The 16,586-nt window shown below is 51.8% G+C and overlaps 1 protein-coding gene across 1 annotated transcript in view; it reads right to left on the bottom strand.

Moving 5' to 3' along the window:
- LOC144099016 (uncharacterized) overlaps positions 1-14,349 on the bottom strand; it is a 225,875-nt gene extending 211,526 nt beyond the window's left edge. Inside the window, exon 1 of the mRNA XM_077632007.1 lies at positions 13,923-14,349. Coding sequence (XP_077488133.1) covers positions 13,923-14,199 — 277 coding nt within the window. The 5' untranslated portion in view covers positions 14,200-14,349. The remainder of the gene's footprint in view (positions 1-13,922) is intronic.
- Between the last annotated feature and the right edge of the window lie 2,237 nt (positions 14,350-16,586).

The raw sequence follows: 16,586 nt of genomic DNA, 5'->3' as shown, positions 1-16,586 counted from the left end.
TAGAGCAGGGACCCATTAGGCTATTGGCCATTAGACCGCTCTCGCCAACGACGACACGCTAGCACACACGGCCGCAAACTTTGCAACAGTGGAAACCCCCCTTGCCTTCAGCGTACCCTTCCCATCATTATTTAGTCTTTCACTGGACTCGAGTCGTAGAGCCCGTCGAACGAACACAACCCGCAGGGGGGAAGGGCCTGTGGATGGTCCTGTTCGAACGCCAAATAAACTGACTGGAAGAAGCCGGCTGTCGACTAAAGGTGTCGTAGAGGCGACTGAAGAAGTCACGCAGCGGATGCGACCACTGCCTGGATGATGCGCGACGTCACAAAGAACAGCAAGCGGAAAGTGGTCACGACTCACGAAAGTGATAGGGCTTATGTAAAGTGTCACGAAGGGCTAGATAGACGCGGCGGAACGCCGCGTTTTCTTCAAGAAAGGAGATGCGATGAAGAGGAGATAGGAGGAATCATCAAGCCGACAGCCCACGGGAAGGAAAAAGGAATAAACGGAGGAAAAGAAACAAGGCCATTTTCTTTCATCCTCTGGCGTCTCGAAGAGCAACCATCGCAAGTTCTTCCACTCCTTGCCTGCGTCGAACGGTCTACAAGACAAAATAAATTGACCCCATTAGTGCCCCGGTACGGAGATAGCGGTGCTCTCTTCAAAACAGGAACAAAGAAAAAAAGACTATTGCGGATAAGAGAAGCGAGGCTCCCAAGTGAAGTCACTGCACTCGGAGACGCTTTAGATGACGCTGATCTCTCCATTGCCCCCCTCTCCCCTCGCCCCCCCCCCCCCCCCCCCTTCCAGTCCTCCCCGTTCGCTCCTTTAGTACTCCCCGACATTTTTTTTTTATTCCTCCAAACTGCCCACTTTACCGGCGTGGCTTCTTCGATTCACTCGACGGAGAACATCGCAAACGGACTCCAAAGGTACTGAACCCGTACGTCAGCACGATGACTCCGCTCCCAAACGACGCCGGGTGGATAGGAAGGGAGAGGGGGGGGGGGGGGGGGCGCAAGGGAGCGGGGAAGCGACGGCCGGCAGTGCAGAGATCAGAGCGACACAACGCCCGACCCACCGCGCCCGAAACAAGTGGTGCTTTCCGCTTTGAAATGGGAATTCAATGACCCTTCCCGCCGTTCGTAACACAATCCGCAATCCCAGACCAACCACATAAAAAAAAGAAAAACGTGTTTTCGGCCCGCTTCAAAATTCCTGCTGCAGATTCTTCGCTCAATGCGTTGCTGTTTGGCTGCTAGAGAGATTTAGCATACTGGAGACGTATACCGGTTTTACAAACGCCTGGTCCACATACGCAGGGGTCCGACCCGGCCTCACGCTTGCCACTGCGCATGCGCAGCTCCCGTACGTAAAAACGGTATACGTTTCAGCTAGTACGTCTCCGGTATGCTAAAACTCTCTTCCCTTCCAGCAAAGAGGAGCGGGGGTTGTCATAGCGGGAAGAGCAGATAGGGACGAGAGGTTAGGCAACCAAGTAACCCTTTCACTTCATCCAAGAACTTTCCTATCAGGTGCACTGCTTCTTTTTTTGGGTTTTAATGGCTTCCCACTTTCTCCTTCTCTAACTCTGTAGAATGAGGTCCTCGGAGCAAACAACAAGCACGGCTGCACCCACGCTGAGAGGAGGTCGCCACGACGGCTCGCTCAAGGGGCAGCCCTCCGCCTCTGTAGCCACGTGAGGCCAACCACGCCCTTTCATTGTTTGCCGCCGGCCGCGTTCCCGGTTTGCTTCGCGCGATTGTTGCGTCACGGTGAAGACAGCTCGTAGCTCAACTCTACGGTGGCCTGCTTACGCCCCGCCCCGCCCCGATACGAACAATATCGGAGGCCACGACCGCAACCAGCACCCGCGCAGGCAGGCTTCGAAATCTCGCTGCTACATTCAGAGGACCGCAAGTCGCCAAGCGGGCCCATCTATGTCACATGGGGATTATATGCTTTCTAACGGAGCTATAGCCATACTGTTAAATAGAACAAGAATAAAGTGCACGAAAGAGATAAGTTCATAATTGATTCATGGAAAATGGGCTGCAAAAAAAAAAAAGGAAACTAATGTCATTTCGTAATATCGGCATCACACCTCCAAATTTTTTTATTATTCGAGAAGTGTGCCATGAGGCATAAGTTGAAAGAGGAAGGGGGGGGGGGGGGAAGGAATGCACGGGATTGAAAGTTAAAAGAAGGAGTGAAGAACCGTTGCGCTGAGGTAGTCGCAGAGGTTGTTAATGAAACGGTTGTCCATAGTCCACTTCACGTAGTCACTTTCGCGGTTCCACCTCCAAATCGCTAGTTATTCTAACAGCCTAAACCAAACAGATGGACAGATGTTCTCACCAAACAAGCGAGGCCGCGAGGAAGAGTTTATTACGAGCGTTACCCTTGGCAGTCGTTGGTATACAGTGAAAGGACAGTCCCATCGGGTCCATCTTCTGGCCCCGACAAGAAGCAGCCGTAGACATCTTGCCGTCTTCCCTTTCAGTCTATCTTTCTGTTTGCCCATTTCTCCGGTGAGACGTTGCGCGTGAACCTCTCTGACAATCCTTCGCCCTCACCTTCCTTCTCCTCATCCTTTCCCCATCGCGGCTTCGGTGTCCACCACGGGGGAAAGACGCATTCGTCCAAACACGCCTCGCTCGCCTCACCCCCGTCTGGCAGCGATTATTGTTGATGTTCTGCCCAGCCTCGATCATTCGCTTCTTCCGGCACGCCAGGAGGAGGAGGAGGAAGCCAAAACACAAACCAGTCGCGCGGTTGGTCCTCCGGCAGTCTTGTTTTTTATTTGTCTTTCTTTTCTTTTCCCCCATGCTATGCGCACAGAACGCAAGCGCCGAACGAACCAGCTTCGCTTTGCTCTGCACTGCTCACTGTATAATGACTGCGGTATGTCAGCTAAATGCGCAGCGATGGCTGCCACGCAGATGCACGCACGAAGTCAGCGCTGAACGAATCGTGACATGGCGACGCCGGCGAGAACCGCTCGCTTTTCTTATTAATTGGTTTTTGGGGGGGAATGGTTTTAGGGTCAACGGGTGGGTTCATGGGCGGTCACGGCATCCGCAGCGAAATTAGCGATTAGTGGCCGTATATCAGGGTTCCTCTCGTTCCAGTCACATAAAGGGCAGACATATGAGACGCATGGTGGAAACGAAAGCCGTCGCGAATAAAAACACTACGCAAAAAGCAAAACTGATTTAACGCGCAATACATGTAGCCTAAAGCACCGAGACCCGACAAAAGCTAATCGCATATACTTTGCTAAGCAAGGTCGCTTCGCGATTAAAATATGCACGGGCAATGAGTAGCAGCACGGCAAAGAGGAGTTAGTGATGAGACAGCTTCACTCTAAACAGAAGGGAATAAAAAGAGAGTAATAATAATAATAATTGGTTTTGGGGTGAAAGGAAATGGCGCAGTATCTGTCTCATATATCGTTGGACACCTGAACCGCGCCGTAAGGGAAGGAATAAAGGAGGGAGTGAAAGAAGAGAGGAACAAACAGGTCCGTAGTGGAGGGCTCCGGAATTATTTCGACCACCTGGGGATCTTTAACGTGCACTGACATCGCACAGCACACGGGCGCCTTGGCGTTTTTCCTCCATAAAAACGCAGCCGCCGCGGTCGGGATCGAACCCGGGAGCTCCGGATCAGTAGTCGAGCGCCCTAACCACTGAGCCACCGCGGCGGGGCTAAAAAGGGTGTAAGCTGTCCTCCCGCGTGCACCCCTCTGTAAAAGGGTGTGCGCTAGAGGACAGCTTACTCCCTTTTTACTCCCATACAGGTGTACCCGCGTTTAGAGTGTTAGTCACTAGCCAATCACGGACGAACATGCGTGTGCACCTGTGCCCAGGAGCATGAGCTACGACACTTAAAACCTGAATGTGACATCAAAGCCGCGGACCGGGCTAGAACATGACGGGGCGGCACGACCTGTTCTTGAAACAAAGGAAAAAGTGGAGGAAATTGCGTCAGCATCTAGGTCACTACTACACGGCCTTGCTGTGCTTGCCAAGCGTCGCGACTTTCACGCCGAGGCAAATTACCGCATAAATGACTCAATAATCGAGGCCGGCCGCTACTGTCTTCGAATCGACCGAGGAAGCTGTGCGTCGTCACGCTCAGCCCTTGAACACGTGCCCGCACGATGCTGAGACTGCAGTGCTCTCGATGCACAAGAGCTGCTGACTCTAGTTCCCACGCCTGACAGCGACCGATGGCAATTATCCACCGAGGCAACAGTCAAGAAATCAACTGCAGCGTTCATGTCAAAGCTCTAACAAACAGCAAATTCGTCAGCACGCACACGTACAAACAAAAATTGGCTGTGTTTTATCTCTGGTTAACCCTAGTTGAATTCCGAAAGCTTCGTTTCCTCGGCACGTCGTCTACACAGCGTCTCATTCCGACGCTCTCGAGAACTCAAACCGGTCTCTTCCGCAGTTGAGTCATTCCGGGACGTGGCACGACTTCTAGCTGCATCTTCGTTACGACGCTTCTCGAGTCGTGCAGCGCGTTCTTCTGGCGTCTCTTGAGCGCGTTGTCTCTTCCTCGCTTCGTTCTGTCGTTGCTGCGTCTCTTTCGCGGTCTCCATAACAACTACAATACACTGAGGCGAAGCGCGTATATATATATATATATATATATATATATATATACCCACCGCGAGGCGACATCTCTCCCTCTACCCCAGCGGAGCACATCTGGTGGAGCGAGCGGCGACGGCAGCGGCGTCGACGGCGGCGCCATCTGTTGGAGCGCGGCTGCGGCGTAGCTAGGCAACGACGGCTCAAGGTCAGCCACGGCATACGGCATACGACATACGGCGCGACGAGCCGAAATGGCTCGCTGGCTGGCGCAGCAAAGCTTTCGCTTCAAACGAAGGGAAATACTGATAACCGAGGAAACGAAAGGCTCGTTCCACACCCCAAACAAAAAGGAGTAAAAAGGGAGAAGGCTGTCCACGGACGCACTCCCTTTCATAAAAGATAGTATGCCAGTGAATACCTTACTTTTTTTGTTTTACTACCATATAGGCGTATTCGCAGAGAACCGACTTAAGTCAGGTACAACTCAAGGACGGAGCGGAAAATTCCCATCAAAAGAGCCCTTCCAGCGAATGACATTGATCGATTCTCCCATCTTCCTTGACCGACCTCTTTGGACCTGCAGTAGTCGGATACAATTCGAGAACGAAGCGGCTATTCCACGTCAAAGGACCCCCTTCCAAACAATGGTGTCGGCCGATTATCAAGAACATGCTACAGCCTGACAATACAAGGAGACTGTCCCCTTTCAGCGGCCACTCCCTGTATTGTCACGCTAGCAGACTCGTGAGAATCGGCCGACGCCATTGGCTGGAAGGGGTCCTTTGACGGAGAAAAGCCGCTCCCTTCTTGAGTTGTATCCAACTACAGCGTGAAATCGCTGGGTGTGGCAGATGAACGGGGACAGCCACGCCTTGATCGGATTAACCACGGCGTGATGAAAATCGGTCGACGCCATTGGCTGGAGGGCCTTCTTTGAGGGGCATTTCGCCGCTTCATTCATGAGTTGTATCCGACTATAGAGCTAAGTGGGTTACAGCAGCCTCGGTCCTGAATTCAGAACGCTAGTCTGAATTTCCAATGTGTGTTACTAATCCTCCCGAATAGGCAAGAAACCGATTGCACCGAGAGGTTCTACATTAGCTCGGCGCGAAACACGTACGAAAATTGCACTTCACATTGAGATTTATTCGTAATAGTGTTCAAGTCATCCGCCACAGGTCGCTCTAAAGGTGCGTTAGTCTGACGTTGTTAAGAAGGGAGTTGCTGAAAAGACATACGAACACGTCACATGTCGTATGGGACCGTTAAACAGTTTATGCTGGGTTCCTGCAGTTCTATTTTTGTATTTTGGCACTTGAACAGCTTAGACGGGCAGTCTCTCTTCGAAAACATTCCACAGCCATATGGGCCCAGCTTTTGAAGCCGGCCGCTACTGGTGAAGAAAACCTATAGGAAACTCTGTGGTGCTGAAGGCTTCACGGTTAAATTTCCTTTACAGTGGCGCCGTACCGCGAGAAACCGCGGGTTCGCCTCTTTACGATGCGAACCCGGCGACACCTAGGAAGAGAGAGAGAGAGATAACAGCTTTTGACGATATCAGTGCTTCTTCTACCAGGAGAGGTTGGGCCAAAAAGTGATAGGATCGATTGCTGCTTCCCTCGAAGGCGAGGCAGATAAATGGGGGATGATTACGAGGAAAGAGAATAAAAAAGGAGGAGGACGAAGTGTAGAGTCAATTTAAAAAGAAAAGAAATAGCAATGAAGGAGGGAGGCGATGATCGAGATAAGGACGCTAAGATAAGAACCTGCACAAAAATGAAACGGAAATGATGACACGCGCTGATGCACGTTGGTCCCCTTTTTTTTTCAGTCCTTCGTTCTCACCGTAGATTCCGAGCAGAATTAGCACAACACAAATCCCCTCAACTTTTCCTCGTGCCGCGAAGTAACCGAAATACGCGACGACAAACGCAGGTCCCTCCGCCTCTCGAAAACACGCCGCCTCCGATACGCGGTTTCGGAATAGCGACACACAGAGCGCCTCACGACACGCCGAAGACGCACGCGAAGATGACAGAGGGGGCGGAGAGAAAGCGGACAGAAAAACGAAAGTGAGTGAAACTTTCCCCTCGCGACGGAGCCGGGGCGTCTGGGAAGGACAGCCACGCATACACATCGCTTCATCGTTGCCCGCGTGGTGGCGGATGCCGAACGCGGCGGCGGCCTTTTCCCTCCAAGCGACAGGTACTAATGCATTTCTCCACATCGTCGGCGCGATTCGATCGCAGATTGCCTGGAACCGCTTTCCAAGTCTTGGCGGCGCGGCGGCTCCTTCTTTGTCGGTAGCCCCAAGACATGGCTTCCGACGCCAGCGGAGAAAGCAGCACCGTTCTGCTTTCACCTTGCGCTGACCGCCGCTGCTAGGCGAGGCCACAGCGCCCCGATACCACACGACGCGCAAAGACAGCGATTACTGGCTCTCAACGATGTCAAAGTAATCACACAGAGATCAACGAATGAATGAGGCCGAGCAGGTGAGGTTGAAGCACAGTGGGAGAATACTGGCGTCCGCCGGATGCGATCGATATGGCTGTTTATCGTTGATTGGTTGCGATGACGATTAACAGCCGCACGTTTGCTACAGCCATTACCATCAGCCTAGCTACGTCCAGTGCTGAACAAAGGCTCCTCCCACATCCCTCCAAACAACCCTACCCTGCGCCCGCCACCGTATATCCGAACAGGTTTCCTAACCTCACCGCTCCAGACGGCCCTCTGCCGACCGCCTGTGTCATCTGCGGACGACTCAGTCGGACCCGATAGACAGGGTTGTCTGTTCTCCAGATTACACGTCCCTGCGCAAGTCCGCATCATCCTCTTCATTTCTACTACGGTACCGTTAACTCAGGTTCGCTTCTAAATCTAATTCAACTACTTCATAGCACCTCCATTCGTTTTGCACGGCCTACTGCACTGTTCTCCGTATATTCGAAGCTTTTTCCCTCGTCTCCAGGTGTTTCGACGCCAGAGGTAAGTACTGGAAGGATGCAACAAGATCGTCCGTACAGACAGAGGTCCTTTGTTGCAGAGAAGAGACAACCTGTGCCATCCCCGAGGAAAAGCGTGAGGTTTGTAAAGAATTAACACACCGCCCTGTGAGCTAAGGTACAAGCTTTGCACTACAAGAGCACGACGAGCACCCACGTTTCCGGCTTTTCCACACAAATCCGCACCAAACCGTGGCAAGAGGTGGGAATGATGAAGCGACCTCAACTTGCCTCCGTGACAGCGCGCAGCCTTTTAATCAAACAAGAGACCTCGCCGTGGGCTCATCGTCACCGTACGTTACACGACACCAAAACCACTCCACGATGAAATGGTACGCCCAAGTTACAGAGGTCTGGACAGAAAAAGAAAAATTAGGAAGGCAAAAAAAAAAGGGGGGGGGGGGGTGACAGCAAATCAAACGCGGCCAACGAAACGGCCACGGAGACCGAAGGGGTACTACTATAGGCGGGAGGCGAGAGGATGATTAGAATCTACGAGCGCGGGTAGTCTCCCAGACACGCCACGCGACGTATAGTGCCTCCACTACATTACTACGCGCAGGGCCCGACACAACAAAAAAGGACGGTAGACGTGCCGGGTCGTCGGGGTGCAAAGAGGAGGAGGGGGGAGGGGAGCCACTGACAGCTGCCGCCGGGCGGGCGACTTCACGCACGACCGCTTCCGCGCGCCAGCGTATACAAGCTCCCCCTTTCCTCCCTGCCCGCCCACACCTGTGGCTGGCCGACGCCGACGCCAACGCGTTGCTCTCATCAGCAACCGCTGCTACGCCGCAGGACAATTGGCGTTTAACGTCCTGGAAATTCATTAAAAGCCGAGAAAGCCCGGCAAAAAAAAAAAAAAACCGCAGATGAACACACCAGCCACTGAGTGCAACTGCTACAGCAATGCGCTTCCGCTGAGTGCCCATAGAAGCCTGTGTACAGTCTCTGTCAAAAGTATACAGCCCGTGGGGTGTGCTTCTGAGCCCTGCAGCGCGGCTTCTCTTGCATACTCAGGGAGGGATCCCAATCTCGCGAATGCGGGAGGAACTCGAGACCCCAACCCTCCCAAGGTTTGGACTGTCAAATGTGCTTAAGAGCGCCGCTATACAGCTTATAAGCAAACCTCTTGGGCTGTATACTTTTGACAAAGACTATATATTTAGTCGTAGTGGAGGGTTCCATCAGTTTCCACCGCCTGGGGCTCTTTAATGTGCCGCTCGTATCGTACAGCATACGGTCTCTATTTGAATTTAACCTCAAAGGGAAGAAAGTGATTTTTTTCTCTCACTTTCTCTCCCTCTCAAAAAAGAAAGAAACGCGGCTGCCGCGGCAGGGATTCGATTCAGCGACGACCAGCATACTAACCGAACGTCGTAGCCACTGGGGTACCCGTGGAGGGCACCATTGCGTGTATACTAAAGGAAAACAGGACGGCAAGAAATGCGGTAACCGTTTCACCACCCAGGCGCAATGTCACAACAAACCAGCACGGCAGACACCGCACTCCTCGCGGGTAAGTGTTCCGACGCCATGGAAACCAAATCCATGCCTACGCACACTCCCGGGGACGCGCCCTACTTACCTGTCTTTAACCAGCTGCGGTTTAGCCGCAGAGCGAGCAGGTGCAGCAGGGGTAAAGGAGCAGTTTATAAATAGTTCCCGCTCAACGGCGCTGACGAACGCAAGTGCTCCCTCCAAAGGCACTTCACTGTCATCGGGTGAACGGAAAGCTAACTACATTTCTCAGATCACGGGTGACATTGGGTTGCAACGCGAGCGCATGCTCAAACACGGCGGCAAATGCTCTCTCTCTCTCCCTCCACACACACACACACACACACACACACACACACACACACACACACACACACACACACACACACACACACACACACACACACACACACACACACACACACACACACACACACACACACACTATACAGCTGCCTATAGTGAAAGTCCACACGCATAATTGGTGGAGCGCTGCGAATGTATTTTTCGGCGTATCACTCAATGTTATTTACGATTACTGCAACTGCCATATCGTGATTACAGTGGGCAGCACAAATTTAGTAGCTAAAATAATGACAGCTAAAAGAAACGCATTAAATACAGATCGTGCTGAAAACAGGAAAAATGTACAAAACACTTAAAATTCATACTAAAGTCGACAGCCACATAAAACATATAAGTCACGCTTTTTTAACGGCGCGTTATCTGCTACTGCGTTGGAGAACAATGGCCGTATTTTAGTTCGGAGCATCTTTTGCGACGCACAAAGAGCTACCTTTAAAAGTATGCAGCAAAGCAAGGCATCCTTTCCGAGACGTGAATCCCCCCCCCTTTCATTCCGCTTACCCCATCAACATTTTTTGTTTGTAGAACGTGAACCGCGGCTGTCTTTGAAATAGATCCCATATATCTGACTACATTTATCCTACCCCCCTTTGTTATTAAATACCGCTAGGCTTTTTGTTATGTGTCAGTCTGCAACAATCGCGCGCATTTCACAATACGAGGGCGGGGCGACTGCACGCGCTGCGGGATACGCGAGTGTTGTCGAGCTACAGACGGCAAAAAAACACACAGAAGGAGCTCAGACAGAGTTCAAATCCGACAGCGGTGAAACCTTGCCTGTAATCCTATAGCTCTCGTATTATACCCAGCTAACGTCACTGCGACCCAGGAATACAACTCGAAACCGAGCAAAGCGCGGTTTTATACTAACTGTAAATTTAAAACGAACATCCCGAATAGCCATGCCATAGGCATCGCGATGTTGTGCATTTAAATGCAGTGTGCGGTTTGATACCGAATGGAACACTAGGTTTCAGCCAATGATAGGTTATATTTTTTGTTCACCAAACCTAGCAGAGTTATATAAGGCTTATTCGACAATAAAATTACTTTTGAGAAGAGCAAGACTAGCTTTGCTCTCATGGTTAGGGTGTAATTGTTTATTCACTATGGAGCTATGTCTATTTGGAGGCGTTCTATACGACACGAGAAGTCTACTCGCATTCAGGGCACTTCAAATTTCATTTCCCTCTTACTGCTCCAAGCGCTGCACAAATACACAGTCCCCTATTGAGAAGCTAACAAAAGGAACGGCCCGTTGAGCTCATCGAGCACCCGAACAAAAAAGGGGAGCAGGGCGACAGTTTGGGCGAGTCTGGCGAACATCCAACCTTGGGTATAATTTAACAAAGGCTGCACCGCAGTCTAATCAAATATCGCGCCGACTATCCCGTTCTGGACACAATGAGGGCACAGTGCCTAGAGAGCTCACTACGCAGAGGACAATAGGCCTCGAGAGCGTATAGAATTAGAACGGAATATTTGCAGGATGCCGGCCTTGGTTTAAACCACTTTCCGTTTCAGCCACGTAACCAGGCAGTTAAAACTGCACCCCCCCCCCCCCCCTGTCAGCAGGGTTCCCGCCGCGGTTGTATCTCCCAATCTTGCATGCGCAGGAGGCAGGACAATTGTCGCATTCGTCAGCCACGCGAGACGTATTGGCGTTGCCATTCTGCCGACCACAAATCAGAGGCCACACGCAGGGCGGTGACACTCCACGTTGTCACCTTCACAGCGCTCATTAACGCCGCCGCCAGACGCGGGGACATAGTCTGCGAGGCGAGGGAAAACGGTCAAGGACTTCGCCAGCGGGATACAGAACGCCGCCGTCACGGCTGCAGGCAGTCCGGATCCAACCGTGCGGCGTCGCTTTCACAAAGAGGTCGGCCGGCTGACTTTGATCAGAGATGGGCGTCGCCGCGTCAGGAAGCCAAACAGAAACAAACTTTCTCTTTTAAAACGCGCAATCCCCCTCCCAAAAATATGCCACGAGGGTTCGCGTTGATTAGAAGCGACCGCACTCCTACGACGCAGTCTTAGGTCCACGAATGCACCGAGTTGCTAAGCCTTGTTGACGCCTTCCGCAACACACAATTTCGTTCAACCCACGAGGACTGGCTTTCACCGACCTACAACGAACCAAATAATGTATTCGCCACCGTAGCTGGTATTAGACCACAAATATTGTTCTTAACAAGTTATGCCGTACTTTACGGACCCCACACGATGCCAGTGACAGAGTTTCATGAAAATGCCACAGAACACGAGCAACCTGGAAAGAGAACCTCAGGTAAGACAAGCTAACACCACCCTACACCATAAAATAGACTGCATGCGACGACTCCTCTGAGGACTTTTTGGGCAGCACAGGACTGGAAAGTTCATTTGAGCGTGTCATCACATCAGCACTAAGATTAAGCATAACGGCAACATGCGGTCCACTTTGCATTTACGAAAGCATTTTGGATTTTAAGCGTTTCTCGATGTGTAATACATGCCGGCACTGTTTGTCGAGAGATTCATTTTCGTACCATTAAGCCGTTCTCACAATTTCCATCATACCTTCCTTCATTTGTTGGGAGGCTATCGCCCTATCACAGTTAAAAAGGCGCAGTAACTGTCTCAGTTCTCGGTGGACACATCAACCACGCCGCGAGGGAAGGCGGGAGTGAGAGGGCAGAGGTGCCGCAGAGGAGGGCACAGTTACATGCCAGCTGCTACTTGAAAGCAAACATGTTGGAAGCGGGACTAGCTTGAAGGCGACCGACGGCTTCATGACACAATCATACGTGCCCCCGGTACAGTCAATTTTGTTACGAAATGAACTTCGATTCCGAGTAGCTCATCAGTTACGTAAAACTGGATTCACAAATGCAGCGCGCATGCTTCCTGCTACAAAACTGAACCTACCTGCCAGACGTTCAGTTCTTCCGACAGTACAAACATTCAATAGAACAACAACTTAATAACGGGTCCGCAAACCACAGGAAGCGAATCCGAAAGAAGTACGGCTACTGCGGGCCTCAATAGCGCAACAAGCTGTGCCGTCGCAATCTACCAGTCAGTAGACTAAGTGCGTACGGGAAAGACGGCCTACAACAGCACTTAATGGGGCACTTATTGTTCCGGTCCCTCTTCTTCCCACCGGACCGGATCTCAATGGCCATTGTGAGGCGAGAGAACAAAAGAATCCGATAAATACTTCTCAAGAGTCTCTACCCGCAGGTTCATCAACCCTCTACGGGAGTGCTCTCCAGACGAGCTGACCCAAGCGCTCGAGAGCCTTGTTTGATCAAACAGCGTGCCACGCAAAACCCCGACTTCGTAGAAGCGGAAGGCGGGGCGGTCAAACAGCGCACGCTCTTTTTTCCACGCGGTCGGGCAGTTCCTTCGTAAGAAAACGTCTCGCTCCATCAGGCTCGGCCCACAGTTGTCGGCAAGCGGAAAACGCTCCAGACACCCACGATCCAAGTGCGCCGCAGACGCAAGGCGACCCGCCCAAGCTAGCAAGCCGGCACTTCATTTTTCTTAGCGCAATGTGTTGGTCTTTTTTTTTTTTTTGCCCCGTCAGATGCGGGCGCGATAAAGCTGCGGTAGATAGAAACGTGAGCGAAAGACAGAAGGAAAGAAAAAAAAGGAAACAGAGTCGCAGCCGCTGACAAGTGTACTACGTATACAGCCTCGTTCCAGATTACAAACCGTGCAAGCGACGGCGCTTGCGGCAGCCTCGCACGCGTATACGAGCGCGAAAAAGAGAGGACCCCGGAACAGCGGCATCGGGTTTCGCTCGCACTATCGTTCGTGGTTTTTGAATGCAGCGCGCGCGGCGCGAGTTCCCAGCAGCTTCTGACGACGGTTTTCGCCGAAGTTTGGGAGCAACGAACGGACCCAAGCCACCTGGCCGCGGTTAGCGTCGCGCTCTCACGCAACGTCCGTGGCCGACGCTGCGTCAGCCACGTGCAAGCCGCGCGCAAACCGTCCAAAGCGCTCTGCTCAAACTTTACCGCTAGTGCGCGCAAACACGCATAACTAAACTACACTTCGAGACCGCCGTGAACCAAGCCGTACGGTTTCAGCATTACGCTGACAACACGCCGCAACGTGATGCGTTGCATTACGCGTGGATATAGCAAACGAAATGCGTACAGCCGCGAATTCCTAGACTGAACTACAACGAACACAAGCTGCATTTGGCGGTACGCTAACTTTTGCACCCTTCAATAACCGTCCCATACGGCGCAGGCGTATAAACCGCCGAGTGTAAGCCGGCTGTCAACCGCATAAACTAGCGCCAGCGATCAGCGGAAGCACTTATTCACACAACGTTAACGCCACCGACTCGCGACGGTACTTGTCACTGCGCCGCGATTGTTGCATCCGCGCGTTTGGGCGCCTTCCTTTTCTAAAAGGGCGCGATGAAGCGAACCACAACGCCACTCACGTATGGGGACAGCCTTGGCGTTGAGCTGAGAGACGCTCTTTTCGCAGCGCTCGAGCTTATCCTTCAGTTGTACACTCCGCTCGAAGATGACTTTACACTCGGCGGCGATCCCTTCGAAGATGTTGTCGGCAACGGCCACCAAGCACGCCAGTTGCCGCAGGGTCCCGACCAAAGTCGAGTTCGCGCACGCCTCGAGTTCGTCGGTGACATTTTTATCCGGGGGTATTGGCTGCCGGCTCAGGAACACCGGCTCGACGGTCCACTTCACGAAGGGCATCTCACCGCACCTCCCAAGTCGCCGTATCCATTGTCACACGCCACACGGCACCTTGCGCGATTCAAATCGCGCCCTCATGCTCCGCCGGACCGCCAGGAGGGGCCGGCGCATACCGCGGGCCCGCACAAACTACTGTCGGTTGGCTCGCCGCACTCGCCAAGCGGCGCGGGTGCTGGTTTTCCAAAGGTGCACCTCCCTCACTCTCTACCTGTTTGACGAGTGGCGCCCGATAGCGCGCCCTGCGCGAGACACGTAGCGCCATCTCTGGGGGGTTCGCCTAAACCACCTCGCTTGCTCATGTCGGTCTGGAGCACTAGAGGCAGCGGCGGCGCGCGCGCGCTCCTCCTCGAATCAGTCTAGTCCGGCCTTGGTATAGTGCTCCAGAATACTAAAGCTAGGGGTTGGACGTTTCGGATTAAACCGCAAAAAAAAAGAAGTCAAAGCCAAAGGTGGATTGATGAGGTCCGTGCTCCTTACAAGGCATACAGTGGAAAACGCGGAATGTTTGAAATACACACAGTGAATTGACAGTGAATATCAAGGGTCAAGGCCAAGGTCATTTACCCAATGGTCATAGTCATATGATCACGTGGTGATCATATGATCGACTGCTTCGTGCTGTGTTAAGAATGGGTGTGGCCGGGGATACGTTATTCTCCTGTCTCTGTGATAATTCAGTATCTCCGCGAACGTTGGCTCCACCGTCGTGGTGGGTTCCGAGTCCGCTGATGCATCCGCTCGGTTAGCAAGCTCGCGAGCTAGATCATCGGCCCTCTGGTTTCCCTTCACTCCGGCGTGTCCCGGTACCCAGAAAATCTTATGTTGTATTTGTGTGCTCGGGGGCCCTGCTTGGAGGATTATGCGCAGCGCCCCTTTGCTGACTCTACCTGCTGTGTAGTGTCTGCATGCCGTTTTTGAATCCGTGAGAATTGTTAGCAACTCGTTCCTACGGTACCCTTCCGCTACCGCTAGAGCTACGGCGGCTTCTTCCCCCTCGGATACCCTACAGCCTCTCAGTGTTGCGAATAATTAGCTTTCAACTATTACTGTTAGGCCGCTGAATTATTGAGAGGCGTAGAGCCCACAGTAAGTAATATCGACGTCAGTTTTTAGAATTTCGAAAACGCGGTTACCCTCAAGCGCTGTGGTCCAAGATATTTTAGCTTTATCGAGCCAAAATACATGCTCTTTCGAGAAGCTTGCAGGCAAAGCAACCCCTCCAGTGCCCGCAACTTGTCAGAATAGCCAAAATTTATTATTCCAGAGCGCCGAGGGTAATCGTGTTTTCGAAACTCTAAAAACTGATATTGATATTACTTAGGTGGGATACCCGAATCTGCATAATAAACGTACCTGCCAGTAAGAGATACAAAGTTAACTATTTAATATTAATTAACCAGTATGCTAGTTAGCATGCCAGCATTATTCTGATGTATTACACCGCTGACAATTCTATGCCGAAAACGCGCTCTTCTAAGTGAAAAAGCCTATTTTTAAAAACTGTGTAAAGTCTTATTGGTGAAACAATGTACGTGACACAAAAGAGGTCCGCTGACTAGGAAGCATTTCACGTGAAGTGTCAACGTTTCAGATGTACTTTTTGCCTTCACAGCCACGTAAGTGTATCTACCCTTGCCACAGCTTCCTTCGGCTTGTCGTCGTTGCCATAGCTTATTAAATGTCGTCGTTGCTTACAAACGAAGTGACTACACCACACTTCGCAAATTACTACAACGGTTCCAGGTGTCTGCGATGAGACTACTAGTTAAGTAAAAGTTTCGACTACCCAAAATGGAAAAGCACATCTTGCGCAGAAGCGTGTAGTGGCAAGCGCACCTCAAAGTAACAGAAACGTAACAACGCAATTGCAAGGTGAGAGGTTGGAGACAAATGGGGATCAACGGAGATAACACATGTATAGCTTAGCTTTCCCGCCTTCCTCAGTCACATACGGCTCGGCTTACTAGCCTGGTAAGCGGCAAACTGAACTGCCAACGGTCTGCAGTTTCAGATTCCAGCGCGACGCACGCTCTCGAGGTTCCTGAAAGCGCAGTTCCTAACCGGTCGTTTTCTCCCGTACCCGTATAAACCTTATGAACTCGGGACACGCGTTTACCGTCTGCGCTGTGGCTAACACATCTTGGTCATCTCGCGTGCCTTTCGAAACTGCAATAGTTAACTTTCTAACTAGTACAGTTAGGCGCATGGTTGTAATTAAAGGTGCGTAGCATGGCTGCAAGTAGTAGCCATATCAGTTTTTTTTTTTTTGAAAACACGATAACCTCCGACGCTGTGCCCAACGAATTCTGGCCACCTTGCACGCCTTTCCAAATCCGCGCGTCTTTGGAGCGCGCACAGCAACACCCATGAGTGGACGTCACGCTGCG

The sequence above is a fragment of the Amblyomma americanum genome, chromosome 7 (assembly GCF_052857255.1).
Source record: "Amblyomma americanum isolate KBUSLIRL-KWMA chromosome 7, ASM5285725v1, whole genome shotgun sequence".
Classification (NCBI taxonomy): domain Eukaryota; kingdom Metazoa; phylum Arthropoda; class Arachnida; order Ixodida; family Ixodidae; genus Amblyomma; species Amblyomma americanum.
Note: the sequence above shows the minus strand (reverse complement) of the source record. Positions and strands in the feature narration are given on the sequence as shown.